The sequence below is a fragment of the Oryctolagus cuniculus genome, chromosome 3, assembly GCF_964237555.1.
Source record: "Oryctolagus cuniculus chromosome 3, mOryCun1.1, whole genome shotgun sequence".
Classification (NCBI taxonomy): domain Eukaryota; kingdom Metazoa; phylum Chordata; class Mammalia; order Lagomorpha; family Leporidae; genus Oryctolagus; species Oryctolagus cuniculus.
Genome location: NC_091434.1, coordinates 48,262,634 through 48,283,836, shown reverse-complemented (window position 1 = coordinate 48,283,836; position 21,203 = coordinate 48,262,634). Strand labels below are relative to the sequence as shown.

Below are 21,203 nucleotides of genomic sequence, written 5' to 3'. Positions count from 1 at the left end.
AGTGGTAAAGCCCCTACTTGCAGTGCCAGCATCCCATATGGATGCTGGTTCGTAGCCTGGGAAAGCAGTAGAAGGTAGCCCAAGACCTTGGGACCCTGTACCCACGTGGAAGAGCTGGAGGAGGCTCCTGGCTCCTGGCTTCAGGTTGGCTCAGCTCCAGCCATTGCAGCCATCTGGGAAGTGAACCCATAGATAGAAGACCTCTCTCTCTCTCTCTCTCTCTCTCTCTCTCTCTCTTTCTCTCTGCCTCTGCCTCACTGTAGCTCTGCCTCTGCCTCACTGTAGCTCTGCCTTTCAAATAAATAAAAAAAAATATTGATTGATAGCCCTTCTGTAGGTCAAAACTACAGCTATAGGCTGTATAGTGGTGAGTCACACGGTTTCTCTCCTTAAGGGCACTTGTATTAAAGAGTGAGACAGGCAATGTATAAAAATAAACAAAAATCAGTGTTGCATGGGGAAACAGTATGAACAGATATGGAATAGCAGGGCAGGCAGCCTGTTTTAAAGAGGTGAGGTAAGCATAATGAGGGAGGAAGGATGAGAAGGAGCTGTCCAGATTGAGTCCCGAGTTCCCGAGGGAGTGAGCAGCAGCCACAGAAAGAATCTGTTCTAGGAAAGCAGTATTCCAGGAACACCCTGTATCTGGAGCAGGGAATTCCAAGTAGCGTGGGAAGAGGGACGAAAGGAAATGGGAGAGGTCAGAAAGAGCCTCACTGTGTAGAACTTTCAATGCCACACTAAGCAGTGCTGTTTGAATTACAAGGGCAGTGGAGTCCATTTGGAATTTTCAGGCATATGGGACTTCCGTGGAGAATGGGTCACTGAGAGGACACAGGGGAAGCAGGAAGAGCAAACTGGAGACCAGTACAGAGTGTGGGTGAAAGGCCATGTTTGAGTCTTGGACTTAGGCAGTAGCAATGGAAGGAGGAAAAAATACTTCTATTCCATGTCCATCTTAGGGACGGTTTGAGTATGACTTGTTTATCTATTACAAAATGAAAGAAACAGCACAAAGATGATTAGGTCTTTGACTTAAACATCTTGGTACTGCCATTTTATGCAATGGGGAAGATGAGGAGAAACATTTAAGCTCCAACATAAAAACTGATAGAAATTCCTGATGATTTTTGAGATGACATTGAAATGTTATGTTTATGTATGGGTATGTCTACAATAGAATTGATATTATCTGGAAAAGATTCCTTAGAGTAATTAGGAGATGAAATGCTTATTAATAATATTAAGAAAATTTGTGACTGTTGAAAGTAAAGCTGCAGTTATATAATATACAAAGTAGAAGGAGAGACATTTGCAATTTTTCACAGGGCATTTGGAGATGTAAATTTGAAGGCAAGATAAGAATTATCATGAAATGAAAGGGAATCGTGACTATGAAGAAACATCAGAGAGGCAAGCTTTTAAACAAAGCATTTTTGTCTCTTTTTGAAAAGTCTATCACAAGAAAATAAGAGTTCATTAAAGACAAAAAGTTTGTAGATTTGCTGTCTTTAATTTCCATTATATAACATGGAAGCTCTATTGTATGAAAGATTACTAAAGGTTATTTTACAATTGTTCAAAGTTTTTGTAGCTTTTGTTTGAGATCGCAATATTCCTAGGAAGTAGGTATATTTAAGAATATGAATAAATACATATGTGTGTATGAATATATATAACCATATAAACATATATTTTTTCTTTGGTAAATTAGAAAGTTATTGTGAGAAATATTCAATTGTTCCCTGATCACACAGAGGGATAATGCAGAGAAGCAGTGCTACAAGTCCTCTGTGTCTCATTGTAAGAATCTATTTTAAAATAAATTTAGATTTACAAAGATCCTACAAAGCATTCTCATCTATCCATACTCAAGTTTTCTGTGTGTGCTCATTTTTAATCCTGTGTTTTCCTCACAATTTTTCAGTAACAAAGAATTATCTTAGAGTTGTACAGGTAGAGTTAGTGGAAAAATGAAAGAAGCAGTCATCTGGATAATTCCAGACCCAAAAACAATTTTGTCTGAAAGGTATAGATAATTGAGACAGAAATGTGTTTTGCCTGGAGAGATCCCTATGATTGCCTTCCTCTTCCAGGAGTCCACAGTTATAGTCGTAACCACAGGTGTTTCACTTACTAATAGGAAACTGTATATCATTCAATGTGAAGAATGTAGGGTTTTTTGAGAGGGTTAAATTGCCTACTGCTATACGTTTTTTTTCTGCAAAATAAAGTATATTGGATATTTTTCATCATTAAAGAAATTCACATCGATTTGAGAATAGAAAATATAGACAGCAAAAGAACAATAGGAAGTGCTCAAAGTGTACAACCTATAGAAAATGACTATCAACACATTAGCTACTTATTTACAATCTTTTTATCCGAGATATTTTTTCAATTTTTTTTAGTTTGAATTATGCAATGAAGTTTTTTTTTTTTTTTTTAAAGCTTTGTCTCAGGTCATGGCTAAAGTTGCTCTTAGTGAGCAGGGAAGTTAAGTGGCTGAGTGTGGTTAACTGGTAAGTAGGTCATTTACCTGTCTGAAGAGGATCTGTAGTCACTGGATATGCAGGTTCGACAGGCAAGAATTTTAGATAGAGTAAGTGGGAGAGAACATGGCATAAACTTTCAGAAATTAGCAAGGTATCATATATCAAGAATCACAATAACAGAGCTATTCATAAAGAAATTAACTACATCATCCAAAATAGTGACAAATAAGAAATTACTTAAATTTTTAGCAACTGTGTAATAGTTAAACCAATTATGGCATAACAAAGTGATAACATACTATTCAATAAGGAAACAATCATGACAAATTTTAATGATATAGAAAATTAGAGGATACTAATATAATAATGTATAGCAAACATGAAAAACTGGAAAGAAATTCACCAAAATTTGACAATGATTATCTCTAGATAGTAGACATAATTTCCTATAATAAAATATGGCCTTGTCATGTGAAAAAGATATATATTAGTTAAAAAATAAAAGAAAATGTTTTTAGGGCTATAGCTAAAAAAGAATAGATAAGTTTCTAAATTTAAGATTGTACTATTAGTTTGTCAATCTAGATTGGTATATTCAGAGCATTGCATTTCTTATTCACAATTCCTTATAGAAAAAAACATAAAATATTACTTCCCTCAACTTTGTTAAAACTCCACTACTCACTAACTTTTTCCATGTCTTCATACTGTATTTTCGGAAAGAGATTTTCCATTTCCATATGCAACTGAGTGCATTCCCATACCTAGGACCTTGCCATTCTTTTCTATCATCATTGGCAGTACCAGGCATAGGCTTAATTGCTTTTGAGGGTCAGAACTTCATTCACATTTGTAGTTTTTATTAGTCTTGGGTCATGGAGAGCAACTGTTACTGTGCCCTGACTGAGGCTGGAGGTAACAAGACAGTCCTTTCCGATTGCTGCCAAGTCTGGCAGCATCCACCAGAGGGGTCTGCACCTGAGATCTGGAACCAGGACTCTCCCAGCCGGTTAATGATCAGCTTACTACAGAAAAGATGAAGTGTGCCCAGCAGAGGAACAGCTTTACAGAGTCTCGGGACCCCGTCTGTCTTTCTGTCACACATGGCCGAACCCACACGAGCCCTTTATCACCAGGGGCAAAATACAGGCATGAAGAGCTTGGGGCACATTCATTTTCTCATAGTCTCTATTCTCAGTATTTCTCAGCACTTTCTAAGGGACATGGATCATAAGGCATGGTTCTTGTCAGTCTCACAACACCTAAGTGACATGATGTATGAGTACATAGGTTGGTAATTAATAATGAATTTTTGTAACACTGAAAATAAACCAATTTCTCCTTAAATGAAGAGTTATTATGTTGTTACCTGGGTTTAAAAGCTAGCAATTCTGCCTACTACGTGTTAGACTTAAAGTACATCATTTTGCCCTCTGTACAGTTTTCTTTGTTCTTAAGTGGGGATAATAATAGTATTTGATTCCTAAGTTTACTATGAGCAATAAACGAGAAAATTCCTAGAGAACTTTCATAATAATAATAATTACTACTATGTAATTAATTATATATAAATAATTAAATATAAATAATAAAGTATTTGCATTATTATTTGCTATTATAATCATATGTCCTGATGGTAATGTTTTGAAACAAATTGAAAGAAACCAAGTGAGAAAGAAAGAATGGACACAGAAATATGAATGCAAGGGGAGTTCAAAAGATTCATTGAAAAATGGAGTTAAAGGGGGCCGGTGCTGTGGCGTAGAGGGTAAAGCCGCCACCTACAGTGCCGGCATCTCATATGGGCACCAGTTCGAGTCCTGGCTGCCCCTCTTCCAATCCAGCTCTCTGCTATGACCTAGGAAAGCAGTAGAAGATGGCCCAAATCCTTGGGCCCCTGCACCTGCGTGGGAGACTCTGAAGAACCTCCTGGCTCCTGGCTTCGACAACTCCGGTCATTGTGGCCAATTGGGGAATGAACCAGCGGATGAAAGACCTCTCTCTCTCTCTGTGCCTCTCCTCTCTTTGTGTAACTTGGATTTTCAAATAAATAAATAAATCTTTTTAAAAAATGCAGTTAAAGATAAGCTTATTTTATTGCAAAAATATTTTTGGTATATAAGCATAGTGGTTTTTTTTTTTTTTTTTTTTGTGGTTTTTTTTTTGGACAGGCAGAGTTAGACAGTGAGAGAGAGAGAAAGGGCTTCCTTTTCCATTGGTTCACCCCCCAAATGGCCGCTACGGCTGATGTGCTGTGGCCAGCGCGCTGGGCCGATCCGAAGGCAGGAGCCAGGTGCTTCCTCCTGGTCTCCCATGTGGGTGCAGGGCCCAAGCACTTGGGCCATCCTCCACTGCTCTCCCGGGCCACAGCAGAGAGCTGGCCTGGAAGAGGGGCAACCGGGACAGAATCCGGCGCCCCAACCGGGACTAGAACCTGGTGTGCCGGTGCCGCAGGCAGAGGATTAGCCTAGTGAGCTGCGGCGTTGGCCATAGTGTTTTTATACTATGCATTTTGCACAAACTTTTTGAGGATTCCCTCCTAGAAGTTGTGACCTTTAGGTCACTTTGCCTTTGCTTAGGGGGAATTGGTCTGGTTCACATTAACGAGAGACTATTCAGCAGAAGAAAAAAAAATGCAGACATGAAACATAAGACTGAATCATTTATTGTTAACGGTCTTTCGGCAAGTTACTTCCCTTTGCAAAGGGAAGTTTCGTCACCTCAAAGGAAGAAACAGAAAAGCAAACAGGCAAAATAATGCAATGTGCAGACTGGGTAAAGGCAGAAGCCAGTGTTAGACACTCAAAAGGACTTAGGACAAGACTCCGGGGAAAGGGTGAGTTTAAAGGGGGTGAGAGAACAGGGTAGACCTGCGAGCTGTCATGAGTGAATCATATTACAGGCTGGAAGGTTTGACTGTCTGGGTGCCAGTTCCGATTAGTTTTTATTTTTTAATTTTTTTTCCTAGTTCTGTGACCACTGGCAGGTTATTCATCATTATGTATGCCTGTAAAATTTATAACAATGTTTGACACACAGTACGTTCTCAAATTATAACTTTTAAAACGAATTTGTCTAACGAGTAAATGAGATCTGAAATGGCAAGGATACAGTAAGTGCTCACTAAATGGACGTGGCTGTGATCTGCCTTGTCATGCTGAAGGAAGGATAACTAAGCTGATCAGCACAGGGCCTGAGCGCTTCCTGCGTCTGCAGCAAGAGAGGTAAGGAGGTACAGACTGAGGAGCGTGCTGCTTGCCATGGAGACCACCAGGAGGAGGGCTCCCCCCAGCTGGGAGGTGCACAGGGTGGTACTCCCACCATGGACCGCCTGCTCACCACGGCTAGGCCTTTCTTAGCCAGCCTCTGAGTCTGTGTCATTGCTGGCATTGCATGGAAGGCATTCAGTTACATTCCCTAATGGATTCTCCTAGGAGCCCTGAGGAGTTGAAGAAACCCTCCATAGAAGTTGGAGCGGGAGGGCAGATTACAGAGTCAGTCAAGGTAAAACTCTAACAATCTACAGAGGTGTCTCTCTTTCTAATAAAAGATCTGTTTCATGAAATCATACAAAATAAATAGAATTATGTCTTTGTAAAATAAATAAAGTTTGGGTCATTTTCCAAAGTACAGGCAATATTAAAAATGCAGTTTGAATCACTTATTAATAACAACAAATCTTAGGGCATGGAAATATATTCTCATTTCTTTACATGAGACTTGCTGACTCTGTATGGTTTATTGTGATGGAGGCAAGTTTGTTATAAGAAGATAACATCCGTACTCCCTCTTTTTAAAAATAACCTTATGTTTTGTGTTTGGCGAAATGATGAGATTCTGTAATAGATCAGAAAAAATCTCATGTGTGACATTCATTCATTGTGGCAGTGTATCATAATTACTCAGCTTTCCTTTATCATTAATAATAGAAGATTGTGAATAAAAACATACTAATATCCACCAGATGTTCAGAAAAACATAAATAACCCTACATGTCAGCACATTTTAGCGGAAAGTCAACACAATTTTCTCTTCTTTTTCCTTTTTTAGTTTTCTTTGAGATGATATTTTTACTCCTCATTAGAGATTAGTTTTGATCCCTTTCCTATCAGCCAGAAGAAACTGCGGAGTTTCAGAAGAAGCCAACAGGCATCTTGCTACCTGTCCTATTACTCTGTATATCAATATAGATGCAAAGAGATCAACCAGCCTTGTGGTCCAAGAGCCCCCATTCACATAGTCTCTTAGGTTCCTACAGCTGAGTGACCTTGGACAAACTGCTTAAACTTTCTGAGCCCAGAAAGTTGTCTTATCTTTACAATGGTGATAATAATTCTTTCATTGAAAGGTCATTCTAAAAAGAAGCCCTAATCAACAGCCAAGCATTCAGCCTTTGGCTGAGTTCAACAAAAAACAGCAGTTGTTGTGTTTGTCCGCGCGAGGAATATCTTTATTTGTTAGTTTCCTTTCACTGTTGGACTTTGCATTTTCTTCCTCATTGATACCTTAAGCTTATTAAAATTTCTTATTTTTAAAACATCAACTTTTCCCCTGCAGTTATCATTTCAGAAGCTTATATTCTGTCCTTCTTGGCTTCCTTGTAAGATCCCGAGTGAGGGCCGGGGCAGGCTTTGCCATAATCTTTGGCACTTCCAGTGAAAGGATGGGGCAGGCACTGTCTGGTAGATTCCGGGCAGCACCTCCTGGTAGGGAAGCACAGCTCCCAGGGGACTGCCTGAAATGGTCAGTGAAAATGCACACAAGAATTCATTTTTAATGTATTTTTTCTTGTGGTGAATTCCATGGTTTCAATTTGAAAAAGAGTAAAGAGTTTATTGCAAAAATAATACCTGGACACCTGGTCTCAAGGAATGGGCTGCTTATTCAGATGAGACCAATTACCTGCTCCAGGGGCTGAGGATACTGTAACAATGTTGGCAAAATATAATTTATACAATGGTACCCTGGAGTCCTGTAAACATATTTCATTTGTTGCCGAGGAGTTATCTATCCCTATCTGGTAGTTTACATACTGCGGTTTATCAGAAGAGTTTTCCTGAAGTGACCATAATGTACCAAAGCAATGGAACAAATATGAAATATGAGAGAGGTAAAAATTAAACATCTTCTATTTTTAGTCCAATTTTTTTGAAACCAACATAAAAATAATACTGGCATAGAGGTTGAGTACAGGAGCCCTCACGTGACCTTTGACTTATTTATTTATTTGAAAGCAGTGAGACACACACACACACACACACAGACAAATGGAGAAAGATCTCCACCCACTGGATCTCTCCTCAAGTTCCTCCAGCATCCAGGCCCAGTCCATGATGGAGCTAGAAGCTGGGACGCAGCCCTCGCTCATGGGTGGCAGGGGCCACCACAGCTCCCTGGGCCTTCACTTTCTACCTCTCAGGGCCTTAGCTGCATGGTGGAACTGGGAGCACAGTCAGATTGAGACACAGGGAGTCTGATGTGGGATGTGGGTGTCACAGGCAGAGTCCTTGTTGGGCCAAAGGCTTGTCCTTCCACACCAATATTTAGAAGAGAAGCAAAGACTTCACAAGAAGTAGTCCATGCTTTGATCTGTTAATCCCCCCTTTTTCTAGATGGCTCATTTCCATTATCATCAAACACTGTGGGATTTGATTTCATTTGGGTTTGGACTTCGGCCAGGTCCTCTGTGACCTGGAGTGCCACAAATGTATAATAGGTAGTAAAGATGTGCTTTTCCATGCCTTGAGTCACTGCTACTCTATTAGCTTACTTGTCTTTGATATAGAAATTGGCTAATGCTATACAAAGTCTCTCTTCCCTGGAATTCAGAGAGTAGCTTATTTATATGTAGATGTAGCTATATGACATTTTCAAATGCCATACATTTGCATATGAAGGTCTCTCTTTTCCCCTTTCAGTAAACAGTCTGTGTATTACTTCCAAGGAAATGTGTGGAATTTCTATACAGGTTCTTCCCTCAAATGTTTTATGAAGACCCAGTAGCAGATATAAAAATTAAGCCCTGAACTGGAATCATGTTTTAGGGGTGAAATTAATCTGTAATTATGATGAATATAGCATATCTTTAGCACCTTCTGTTTGTGTGAATTGGCACTAAGAGTTTCTAAAATAATAAGAATATGGTTGAAACTTCACAAGAAAGCAAAGAGACATTCATTTGGCATGGCATTTCCTTTAAACATTCTGATTGATTTCTAGAGAGATGACTACCAGTATCACTCATTTATTCAACTGATAAGTTACTGATCACCTACTATGTGTCAGGCATTTTTCCAGGCCCTGCACACACAGTGGAGAACAAGACAAATTCCTTGCCCCTTGAGGAGTTTGTGTTACAACAAAAGAAGACAGAAAACAGAAAAGGGGGAAACACAACTGTGTAGACAAAGTTCTGCTTGCGCTAAACACAGTGAAGAAAACACTGTGGTTTGGGCCGAGAGGATGCACAGAGAGCAGGCAGATGGCAAGAAATGTGACCAGGGAGGCTCACTATAGGATGGTGTGAAGGAAGGACCAGCTCTGAGGCTTAGCAGGTTAAGCTGTCGCCTGTGGTGCTGGCAATCCACATGGGCACCGGTTCGAGTCCCGGCTGCTCCTCTTCCAATCCAGTTCTCTGCTATGGCCTGGGAAAGCAGTAGAAAATGGCCCAAATACTTGGGCCCCTGCACCTCTCAGGGAGACCCTGAAGAAGCTCTTGGCTCCTGGCTTTGGATCAGTGCAGCTCTGGCCGCTGCAGCCATTTGGGATGTGAACTATCAGAGGAAGACCCGTCCCTCTGTCTCTCTCTCTGCCTCTCTGTATGTAACTCTGCCTTTCAAATAAATAAATACTTTTTTTTTTTTTTTTAAAAAAAAGAATGGTGTGAAGGAGAGAAGTGCATCTTCATGAGCACAGGGCAAACAGTAAGCTTTAGATGGAGTTACACACAAGAGTGGAGTTTTCTAACAGAAAGGACATTTTAAATGCAACCTTTAGTTAAATGACCACTTACTTGACATTAGGGAAAGGAGTGTAGAAGCGAGATGGAAGGAAGGAAACAATGGATAAGGAATCCCCTGAGAGCTTTCCCCAGTTTCCATTGGCCCCCAGGCCTCCCTGGCACCTGTCCCACGACTCCCCAAGGATTTATTCTTGGTCATTTTCGCTCTTTCCTCAACCTGAATTCCCTAGCACCATCAGGCTCCATCTCTACTTGAGGATTACGTGTGATGCTTTTGGTTTCCTCTTCCCTCCAGACTGCCTGTTCCACACGTTTGTTTCCATGTTGTCGTCTGTCCTCGAACACTAGCTCGCATCTGGCTCCCCTGCCCCAGGCCTCAGCTGTTCCTCGTGCCGTTTCTCCTAGCTCAGGGCCTGGAACTATCACTCACTCACTATCACTTAAAATACCCCCAATGGCCTCCTATCAGAGGATAAGTTTCCATTGCAAAGGAGGAAAGAGCCTTGATTGGACCTGCAAACTGTTGTTCCTACTTAGTTCACTTTGTTTCCCTTCTTCATCCCCTGCTTCAGCCATGACAAAACTATTTGCTACTCTAAATACACCTGCTGACCAAAGCTACTTTGCCTTTTTGATGCTGTTCCCTATATTCAATGCTATTTTCTCTTCCCTGCCTGCTAAAGCCAACACAGACACCACGGCCTCTGTCAGGCTGCTGTCTTTTGCTGCCAGTCGTGGCTACCCATGGATGTCTCTGAGCCATGCTTTCCTCATTTCTAAAAAGGTCTTGTAATGCTTACTGTCTAGGAGATTGTGCAGAGATGGGAGAGCATGTGGCATCCAAACATACAACACAAAGTCCATGTAAAATAAGTGTGGTCTCCTATTATTTCTACTTTTGCACTCCAAAAGCTTGACTTCCTATTGGCCATAAGAAAATTATTTGAATAATAGTTTAGTATGTGAGTGCTTGCTAGAGTAACACGGGTTTCTGAATTTAAAGTTAGAGAGAAGCTTTGGTGTAGTTTGCCCCTGAATTTCCTTCTTTCCAAAAAATCAAAACAAAGATTTTCAGTGTCAGTGAAAAATTGAACAATCCTGATAAGAAATTCACTAATTAAATTTCTGAAGTCAAATAGCTAACTAGATCACAATCTCTCTAAGGCATTGCATTTTCCACATGAGTGGATTATGTGAGTCTCAGATTGCTTTATTATTTTCTACCACCTTGAAGTCCTAGATAGGAGTTTCTGAGAACCAGGGCAGTTGATTTCTTGAGCATCAAGTTAAACTCATGTCACTTGAAAGTGACTGAAAAGAACCCATACTTTTCTAGGCTTAAAATTTAATATTTTGATAAACCCAGGCCAGCGATGTTGACTGAAGCCACAATCATTCTGAAAAGACACTCTACAAACTTGCTAATCATTTTCTAACATATTTTTCAGGTTCTTGGGAAAGTCATTGTGGAGCAAAGGCTGAGCACACTAGTCTGGGCTTTATGTGCCATTATTGTACAGAGTAATAGAAACATAGACTTTTATCTGAAACAGAAATTGGAGATCATCTATGACTTACAATTTACAGGTAAGAAAACTAAGGCTCAGGGGCACTGTGGCCAAAGGCAGGAAGGCCCAGGGTCTTCCTGAGGATTATTGCACAGCAGTATCGAAAGTCAAGGGTGCATTCCATTCCAGTTCTGAGCCTTTCCTGACTACACGGGCATGCTTCTGTTCTTCAGGCACACTAATCCTTCCCAAGGGTGTTCGTAGAAGACAGTGGAAATAGGTAAAAGGGGAGAATAAGGTGGAGAAAGAGTTATAACACTTTGCATATTATGTTAAATGTGAAATTAAAATGTGGAAATTACTTGACACCAGTGAAAAACTTGACTGGCCAGCTAGCTTAGTGATTATGACTTCTATACTAAGAATGAAAGACGAGATACATCATACTGAGTTTCTGGTGATGCAACAAATTTTTAATCAAAATTCCTATTTCATTTTTAATTTTGCATATAACATAATATTTAGAGTACTGAAAATTTTATCAGAAGACCTTTACTTGGACTTCTTTGATCTTAAAAGGCTTATTTCATTCATTGTTTTTAACTTGTTGGAACCCTTTCCCAAGATAAAAATATGGTAGATTTTATAATGAAAGTCACTACAAATGAAAATTCATTTACCAGAAATAAGGTTGAAGTAGATTTTACAGTAGACCTGGGGAACCAAATGTCTGCATTTTCTATTAAGAATGAGGAGTCACTGAGCATAGTAATTTCTTGGTGGAAACTCTAGCCTACAGTATGATTCCACTGTCTCATCTATTTGGCGGTTTAACAACTATCCTATACTTTAATGCTCTTAAAACAAAATGCAAAAAGGAAATGACCAGTAATAGACATGGGTAGGTCAGGATTATATGACAAATTGGATGAACTGACAGGCAGGTGATGGATAATTTCAACATGACCCTAAAAATAGTGAGAGGATGTTTGCGCATTGACACTTCTCTACAGGCAGATGGATAAGCATGACCTGAGTTTTAAGACAAGTGTCAGGAATATTGATGGGTGTTAGGAGGATGATCATTTTCTTGGCACTGTTGCAGTAGACAGTTTGCATGATTAATGGTGCATCTTAATCTTTTTTTTCTCTCCTGGGGGCAAGAAGGGATATGAACCTTTGTCACTCCAAGGAATGTTAGAATTCTGCCTGAAAGGTAAGGCAGGAGAGATTTATTCACCTAAAAGTACCATTACCATTTTCTTTTGGGGGGTGAAGAAGTAGTAGTAAAATACACAAGTGATCTTGACATATTAGATAACAGTGCCTGGTAGGTTGATTATAACACACTTCTTATTAGGAGGGTCAACCCCAGGGCAAGGACCTTTCACAGCTGTGAAATACAGAGTGCAGTAGGCCTGGGCTCTGACAAAAATGAGAGCAACCTGGCTCCTGGTTGCATCCAAACACATGTGATGTTTACATAAATATCAAGAAGCACTCAAAAGAAACAGAAGACCAAGGCAAGAAATAGAAGGTGAGATCAACTGTTATGCTTATGTTCATTTCAGGTTTTCTAAGGCAATTTTTCTGATTCAGATCAATTCAATATTGTTTCTAAAAGCAGAATCTAGTGCGAAAGAGCTTTTCTTTTCCAAGAATAATACTATTTGCCCAGGCTTTTAAAATGTCACATAGAGCAGTGAATGAACTATGCTATTTAAGGCTCAAAATTAAATTTAAAATCTAATAGCTTGTGGATGTATTCTGCTAAACCTTGAGCAGCCCATCTACTGAAAACACTATGGTAAGTAATGGTAAGATAAACTCTGGAGGTAAACTACCAAAAATTGTTTTCTTTTCTATCTCTTTTTCAAGGAATAAAGGGCACCCTTGTAAATCAAATCCCAATTAAAAAAAAGCTTGTTAACTAAAAAGCATTTTCTTTATTGTTTTTGAGGATTAACTAATGGATCAGATGATAAGGAAAACTTTAAAAATATATTTCTCTAAAGAAAGTTAAAAACAGCTTAAAGGCTCATTTATATGAAGGGAAGAAGTTAGAATTTAATCTTCCTGAACACCAGTGACTAGACTGCTTATTTATTTCTGTTTAAATAGAGTCACAACTTAAAATTCTTCCTATGCAGTACCAGAAAGGGGTATCTTTGTATTCATTGCTAGAATCTCTCAGCAAAACTCCATTCCAAATTGTGAGCATGATAGTATGTTTCATGACTGGAATATGTTCTTAACATTTTTAACTCATAACTTTAATTGCCATATAATTACATTCAAATTCTGTATAGATTTCTATTACAGGGCTAAATAATATTGCCTTAGACTGACAACTTTTGGCTCAGATTTTGAGACACTCTTCATGTGTTGAATCCAATGAACCATTCCATTTCTTAGGATTACTTTAAGAGGAGAAAATAACCTTGTTGTAACAATATGAATGATTGCCCAACAGTTCTTGTGCTTTTGGGAAATGGAACTTGAAGGAGACTTAAGTCAATCAGTTGGGAACAGAACTATGTAGGGCAAATGTTCTGAGTTTTATTTATCATCCATTGAATGAGAGAATGCATCAACCTTGTAATCTAATTTTTAAAGCATTTTCTTAAGATTTAGTATGCATACCAAGAAATGTACATAAGTGTACAGATAAATGAGGTTTTGGTACCTGATAGCACTCATATCCAAAACTCAAATTGAGAGAAAAGCATTACTAGTACTCTTAGAATGCCGCTCATTAGTCCTCACCTCCCATTCCTTTTTAAAAAACATGTGAAATAAGAATCTATTGTCATTTACATGGTATGATGCAGTGTAGCAAGATTTATAAATATATACCAAATGACATCTACAGAATTTTTATACTCTCTATCTAATATTAACTACTACAAATATAAGAAAACACACAAGATTGTTTTTTGGGGTCTGTCTTATTTCACTAAACGTAATTATCTCCAGTTATGTTCATTTTGTTGCAAATGTTAAGGATTTCATTTTTTTTTTTTTGACAGGCAGAGTGGACAGTGAGAGAGAGAGACAGAGAGAAAGGTCTTCCTTTGCCGTTGGTTCACCCTCCAATGGCTGCCGCGGCCGGCGTGCCGCGCTGATCCGATGCAATGGGAAAATAAGAATGCAGAACTTAATAATCTTCAGTTTGACTTTTTAAAAAAATCAGATCAAATTATGCTACCGGAGTTAAATAATCACTTCTATCTGGAAAATAATGCTTTGATGGCAATATAGAAAACATTTTAGAATGTACTGTATCCATATTCTAAATTTGTTCCAATAGGAATCCCTTATAACTGCACAGTGAATCACATCTCACAAGTACTTTCATGTGTCAGACATACCAAAAAGGCAGATAAAAATCATTATTAAAAATATGTTTTGAAATCGAGGGAGAGAGGAGAGAGCAGTCCCATCACTAGTTCACTTCCCAAATGCCCGCAGTGGCTGGGACAAGGTTAAAGCTGACACGCAGAGCCCCGTGGGTGGCAGAGACTCCACTACTTGAGGCATTATTGCGCATCCCATGATCTTCATTAGCAGGCATTCGGAGAGAGAAGCCAGAACTGGGATGGGCACAGGTACTCTAAGGTGGGACACAGAAGTGGCTGCTCCCCAAATACCTTTCTTTCAAAGATTCTCAGAGAAGTTAGGATATTTTCCCAGATAATATAGCCTTTGAAAAATTGAACAATAAGGTTTAAAAATTAGGTCTTTTGATAACTTGCCTCATGTGTTTAGCACAAAAAATAGAAACATTTCAGTAGAAATAAACCAATCATTCACATATAACATTTAATAAACAGATTATAGATAATTGTATATTATTTCACCCATCTATATCAAAAAGATTTACTTCAATTTTTGTTATAATGACTAACTTTTGGCATAAAAGTAGTGTAGATGAAACACAAATGAATAAAAAAATCTACAGTGGTGCCATCTTTTAGAGCTACTCTCTTTTTACAAAGGACATCAAGAGTTTTTCAGGGCATTAACACAAATTTCTTAGACAATTTATTTATTAACTCTTTCTTAGAATTTTTCCTAGTCAAATGGGAAGTGGTGCACATACCGTATAAATAGGTAGTAATATGATCTAAGACAGAAAATAGGATTGCTCTGAAAGTTATTCATTTATTTCAATACTAAAGTAATTACTGCAGCAAAGACTTGCTCATTTATCATTTCCTGTTGTCTTGTTCCTTTTTCAAGTTGTCTTTTAGAACAAATATCCTCATTGTCCTTGTTGCAACACCAGTAACTTTATTTCACTAGGGAAGACACATAAGGATGCAGCAAGGATTATACATTGTTCCAAGGAGGATCTATGCCTGGAAACCACTCCACAATCATACACATTCCTGCTCTTCCCTGCAGTGACCCAATGCAGTTGAGTGTTAAGTTGCCATTTAAATGACATCTGTAGATTCCCCTACTCTTTCAGCTATGAAACTTTTCATGAACACTCAAGTTCTAAACTCATATTGTTCCACAAACATCACAATGATTTCAGTTCAAAGAATTACTGTTGAGTATCTTAACAGAATTTAGCCAGTTGGTTTTAAATATATTTTTATAAGCTAAGGTATAAAAAATATATAATGAAGAGATGCACTGATAACAAAAAAAGCTTTGAAATGGTTGCTATTTCCCTCTCAAAGAAGGTTATATCAAAAAATCTTTCAAATAGGCAACATTTGATTCATCAGTTAAGTCAAAAATCTGTAAATAGTATCTATTCTGAACATAAAAAATTGACAGAGCTTTGAAGAGAAATAAAGCAAAGATCCAGGTTATGAGACTACTAGGTAGGAATACCAAATAAGAGATCCAATTATTATGATTTATATAACCTTTTCTTAATAACTTATGATAACTGAAAATGAAACTTCCTCTTTGGCTACACATTTTTGTCATCCTAGTAAATCTTGGTAGAGGAATATTCTCTCTTATTAGAGGACTGCAAAACGTTCATAGAAAGTGAAATTAAATAGTAAAGTTATGTTAGTGCAAAAAATTTTGAAATCCCTATGTAGTGTTTCCACAATATACATCATCCATGAATGTTTTGAAGACCCTGCATATACATGGATTTCAAAACTTTTGACACCAAAATAGACTTCATTTTTAAATCCATTTTCCTCTGAGCTTTTAAAAGTATCCTCATATTTATGAAACCTTACATTTCTATTGTGGGATGACTATTATTTTTCTTTTTTTAAAAGTATGTGTATATGTGAAGGAGCAAGTGGAAAGAATGTTGGGCTAAACCATTGATCCTTAGTCTGGAATTCTATCTCATTTTGGGGATCAGGGGAATTCATAAATGATTAGGGACCCTAACTCCACACTCCACAATATCCCCTTAACATCTAGATTCTACCTAAAACGTACTTATCTTGACTTACGAAGCCATAGGTAGGATTTCTAAACCTAAGCATTGTTAAGGCATTTTAAGACTAAATCAAAAGTTTCTGCATTTCTGCTTTAAGTTCTTTATCCTACAAATGGCATTATAAGTAGTTTGCTCTACACTCCAAATGAAATTAAGAAATGATCATATTATCCACATCATTGGAGAACAGCCATATAGAGAATCCAAAACAACAACTAAAGCACGTATAATTTCTGGTTGAGTTTGGAATGTACTGAGTCTATTCTCGTGGTTTTATTTTTCTGATGATTCTGATAATGATGATAATCATGATTATAATGAAGATGATAATGGTTTTCTTGGGATAACATTATATAATTAGCTGTGTTTCTTGCGCACATATCAATTCATGGCTATGGGGATCATCTCAGAAGCATGCTAGGTTGCAGAAAGCAGCCAACTTCAATATTAGAATGTGGAACAGACAGTCTGCTAGATAAACAAGTGCTAATGATGTTCTAACATTGCTGATGGCATGTTATGCTTATTACTGATGTTCTACATATGGAAGACAATGCGAGCAGCTTATTAAAACTATCTTATAGAAACATTTCCACTTCTGTGTTGGTTCTTCTACATGCTTCTATTGCTCCATTGCAGTAAAAGGCAGAAACTGGTAGTAAAGGCACCCATGTCAATGGTAAGAACTGGGTAAGTGGCTAGTTGAGTGGGTATGGAAGTAGGTAAACACAGAAAAATAAATAGAAAAAAAAAGTAGTGCTGCAAGCTTTGTAGAATAATTGTGACAGTCCTTGGACACTCAATCTGGAAAAAATAACTTTGGATGTGTACTGGCTGACAAAATATGAATTGTTGTTTTTAAGTCTATAGACTAAAACATGATCCTTCAGGAATACTAATTTCTGGAGGACAAATGAAGTTTGCTTTTAGGCTTCATTTTCTGAATTATTTTTAAAAAACAAATTGAATGCTTTTAGCTAAACACACATTTTTACTATTAAGTAAAATTTTTAAAGTTACTGTTGGGGGGGCAGTTTTTTAATACATGTATACTTGGCTTTCAACCTCAGAAAGTGTAAAAGTTTTAAAAGAGGATAATTTTTTAATTGTCTTATATTTTACTGGCACATTATATAACTATCAAATATTGATTGTGCATTAAGAGTTCTCTGTAGAATCATTCATTTTATTCTGTTTTTAGAATAATTAATCAATTTCATTCTGCTTTTGCTTTATGAAGTTAAACATTAACAATGTCACTATAAATGGCAGTTATTAGCATAAATGTTAAGAATTGCTTTAGAAAAACAAACAAAAATATCAAAATCTTGCCTTCTATACAGCATTCAGTTTTCTTTTTAATTGGTCATACATTGTGGATTTGTGTTGAAAGTAGCTTTCAAATTGACTTTATGTAAAAGCTTTTTCATGTTTCACAATGCAGAAGGGCCCACCAACTCAATATGGCTGATATATCTTTTTTTAAAGATTTATTTATTTATTTGAAAGTCAGAGTTACACAGAGAGAGGAGAGGCAGAAAGAGAGAGAGAGAAAGAGGTCTTCCATCCAATGGTCCACTCCCCAGATGGCCACAACGGCTGGAGCTGCGCCGATCTGAAGCCAGGAGCCAGGAGCCTCCTCCGGGTCTCCCACCTGGGTGTAGGGGCCCAAGGACTTGGGCCATCTTCTACTGCTTTCCCAGGCCACAGCAGAGAGCTGGATCAGAAGAGGAGCAGCTGGGACTAGAACCGGTGCCCATATGGGATGCCGGCGCTTCAGGTCAGGGTGTTAACCCACTGCGCCACAGCGCCAACCCTGGCTGATATATCAGCACACAGTGTCATTTCCTGGGACTGTTGAGCAAGATTCCAAAGGAGCTGAGAAGTAAGGACAGCAGGATTGCCTGTGCTTGTTCAGAGCCCCAGATGCTTTACCGAGAAGTGGTTTCTGTGTGGCTAGGCCACAGTTTTACTTTAACTTTACTATGAATATTTTTAGGAAATAGGTAGATGGTATGGTAGACTATCCAGAAATGAAAAGTCAGATTAAAACTCACACGGGCCAATAGTGTTAGTGCCAAGTTCTCTCCATGGGAGAGGAAGTGCTAGCCAAGACTCTTCTTATTTATAGTGAACTGAGGGCAAGAACGTCTGTATTTTTTTAAAGTTTGTATATATGTCTTTGAAAGGCAGAGTCATGGGGGGATGGAAGGGAGAGAGAGCGAGAACAAGAGGAGTGAGAGTGAGAGCAAGAGATCTTCCATCTGTGGGTTTACTCCCCAGATAGTCACAATGGACAGGTCTGGGCCAGGCTGAAGCTGGGAGCCTAGAACTCCATTAGAGTCTCTCACATGGGTTGCAGGGGTCCAGCCCTTTATCAGGAAGGTGGGCCAGTTGTGGAAGTGCAGAGACTGAACCTGCACTCAAACACATCGAAAGTCTATATGCTCTGTTTAACCTCTCAGCTACATCGTTTAGACTGGGCTTCTCAGATGATTCCACTCTAGGAACACAGTACACTACTCAAAGCATACAAGTCATCTAGGCAGCCCTTTCTCAATGGAAACCAGAATGTGAGCAGTAAATTTGGTTAATTTGTGTTCACCACTGAGAACAACTTACTCCTGGTATTCCATGAATTTAAATATTCAAACTATCATTCTTACTCTCTCTGTTATCCATCCTCCATTGAGTCACACCCATGGTGCACTGCCCTTGATGGTTCTCCACACTTGATTAAGCCTATCTCCATGCTCCCAAACTCCAAACACTGCCCAAAGTCCATCAGAAACTCTACTCCATAAAAAATGCATTCCCTTGAATCATAAGGTGCTTCATTGAAATTCCATCTTTCTTCCTGCATAATGAAGCACTAGTCTTCCTGGAGTTTGCCAAATCCCTTCCACCTCCTAGCAAGGTGGTCATATTTCCTACCTTCTTCCCCTGCATCTCAGTTCTCAGAGGTGGGGCATTCTTCCTGTTTCTCATTACTATTCCCTGTTCACAGACCACCTCCTACTTTTAAGCCTTGTCACTGATTCCCATATGTTTGTTATGCTTGGAGTCTGGCTCATATGTTAAATTTCTTCTTGATTACATTGGAGTTTGAACTAAACATCTCAGCCTTTTCCTAATGAACAACTGGAGGGAACTAGCTAAGAAATAAGTAACTGGAAATACCCTTGCTCTGAGATACTTAGTTTTAGAGGTTTTAAAAATATTCCTCGTTGATTATGTTTGTACACAGTCTCAAATCACCAAGATATGAGTACTGAATTTTTATGTGGCTGACAATGTGGGTTCTTATATTTTGGGCATGTCAGATTCATTAACCAAAGCAGAAAATCAACGTGGTCCGAGCATTTTGGATTTTTTTTAAACTGCTTGAATTTTATTTACTAATTTTGTGGATAACACTGTGTCTTGAAATTAAACAGATCATTCGGATATATTCTACTTTTGCTTAAGTGTCATAGTTTCTACCCATACGTACACTACTCTTCCCAGGAGTGGAAATAACACACTTGAGGCGAAAGGATAGATCAAGATGGAGAATCGTGGCATTTTCACCAGTAAAATCCAGGCAGTTAAGCACAAGTGGCTTTTCTCTCCTTGCCTCCTATGCGAAATAGACTTCACCTTTTCTTACAATCAATTCTCATTAAAAATATTTGTCCTCGACTCTTTGATATATGTGCATGTGTTAATCATCAGCATGTGAACATTAACATTTTTGAGTGAAAATAATATTTTGCATAAGCAGAAATAAATGCCTATATACCACACTCCTGTTTTCCTTGGTCATCATCACATAGATTTCTTTAAAATAATGTATATATGGTTCCTTCAAACATACACTTTGGGGTATAAGTACTGATTTTAAAGATCAAATTGAAAAAAAGAATAAGTAATACCATCAGGTTGCAGTTCTGTCATAGACTATGTCCTCCCACTTCATTGTTTGTGTCTCTTGGTATAATAAACTTTTGATTGTGTTAAGTGACCAAAAATATACCATACACTAAATTACATGACCTGGAGGAAAATTGAATTATTGTTTGAGTGAAAATTTAAACATATTAATGTCCTGAAAACTTATAAATGTATACATAAGTGCTCAATAAATACTTCTTTTGGATGAACTAAAGATCCAAGATCTCTTGCAGCCAGCTATTATATGACTTGGGTACCAAAAAGTACCACAAGCTTCCTGTATGATTCCCTAAATGGTAAGATACATATAAAAACTCTGAACGCATATCTTCTGGACACACCAGAATCCATACAATTTGTTATATTTCCCATAAGAATAAATTCATTTTGACTGTTGGAACAAAAGAAAAGTAATAACAATTGCTAGTTCACTAGTTGCTTGCCAGTGACTGGCATGATGCCTTTTTATAAACTTAAAACCTTTGGAAGTAGGCTGCGTACCTCCATTGAACACATAAAGAAACTGAGGCTCAGATGGGTCAGCTAAGTCCTTCAAGGCTAAATCAGCAGTAATAGCAAGGCCCTGTCTTTAAACTCAGTGCTGTTTGATGTCATGGCTACAGCCACTACACTACCTGGCAGACGTTTATGCAAGAGCAAGGTAGAGAAGTAACCCCTCAAGGTGAATGATTTGTTTCAGAAAGGAGCATTTCTAACAGCAAAAGTACACATAAATGATGCAGGATGCATTTATGAACTGGGGCATAAGCACAAAGTTTTCCAGAGTGTCTACCAGGGCCCAAGGCAACTCTTCAGTAGAAGCCTTCATCTGTATTGCAAATACCATTTCTGTGTTTATCTATAACCATGAACATAACATA

The 21,203-nt window shown here is 38.3% G+C and overlaps 1 protein-coding gene across 2 annotated transcripts in view; it reads right to left on the bottom strand.

Moving 5' to 3' along the window:
• Positions 1–21,203, bottom strand: part of TMEFF2 (transmembrane protein with EGF like and two follistatin like domains 2) — a 273,922-nt gene that overhangs the window by 22,781 nt on the left and 229,938 nt on the right. The window contains exon 8 of one of the 2 annotated variants that reach the window (XM_008258851.4): positions 2,540–2,563. The exons of the other annotated variant lie outside the window; for it this stretch is intronic. Within the exon in view, the coding sequence (XP_008257073.1) occupies positions 2,540–2,563 (24 nt within the window). The remainder of the gene's footprint in view (positions 1–2,539; positions 2,564–21,203) is intronic. 2 annotated transcript variants of the gene reach the window in all.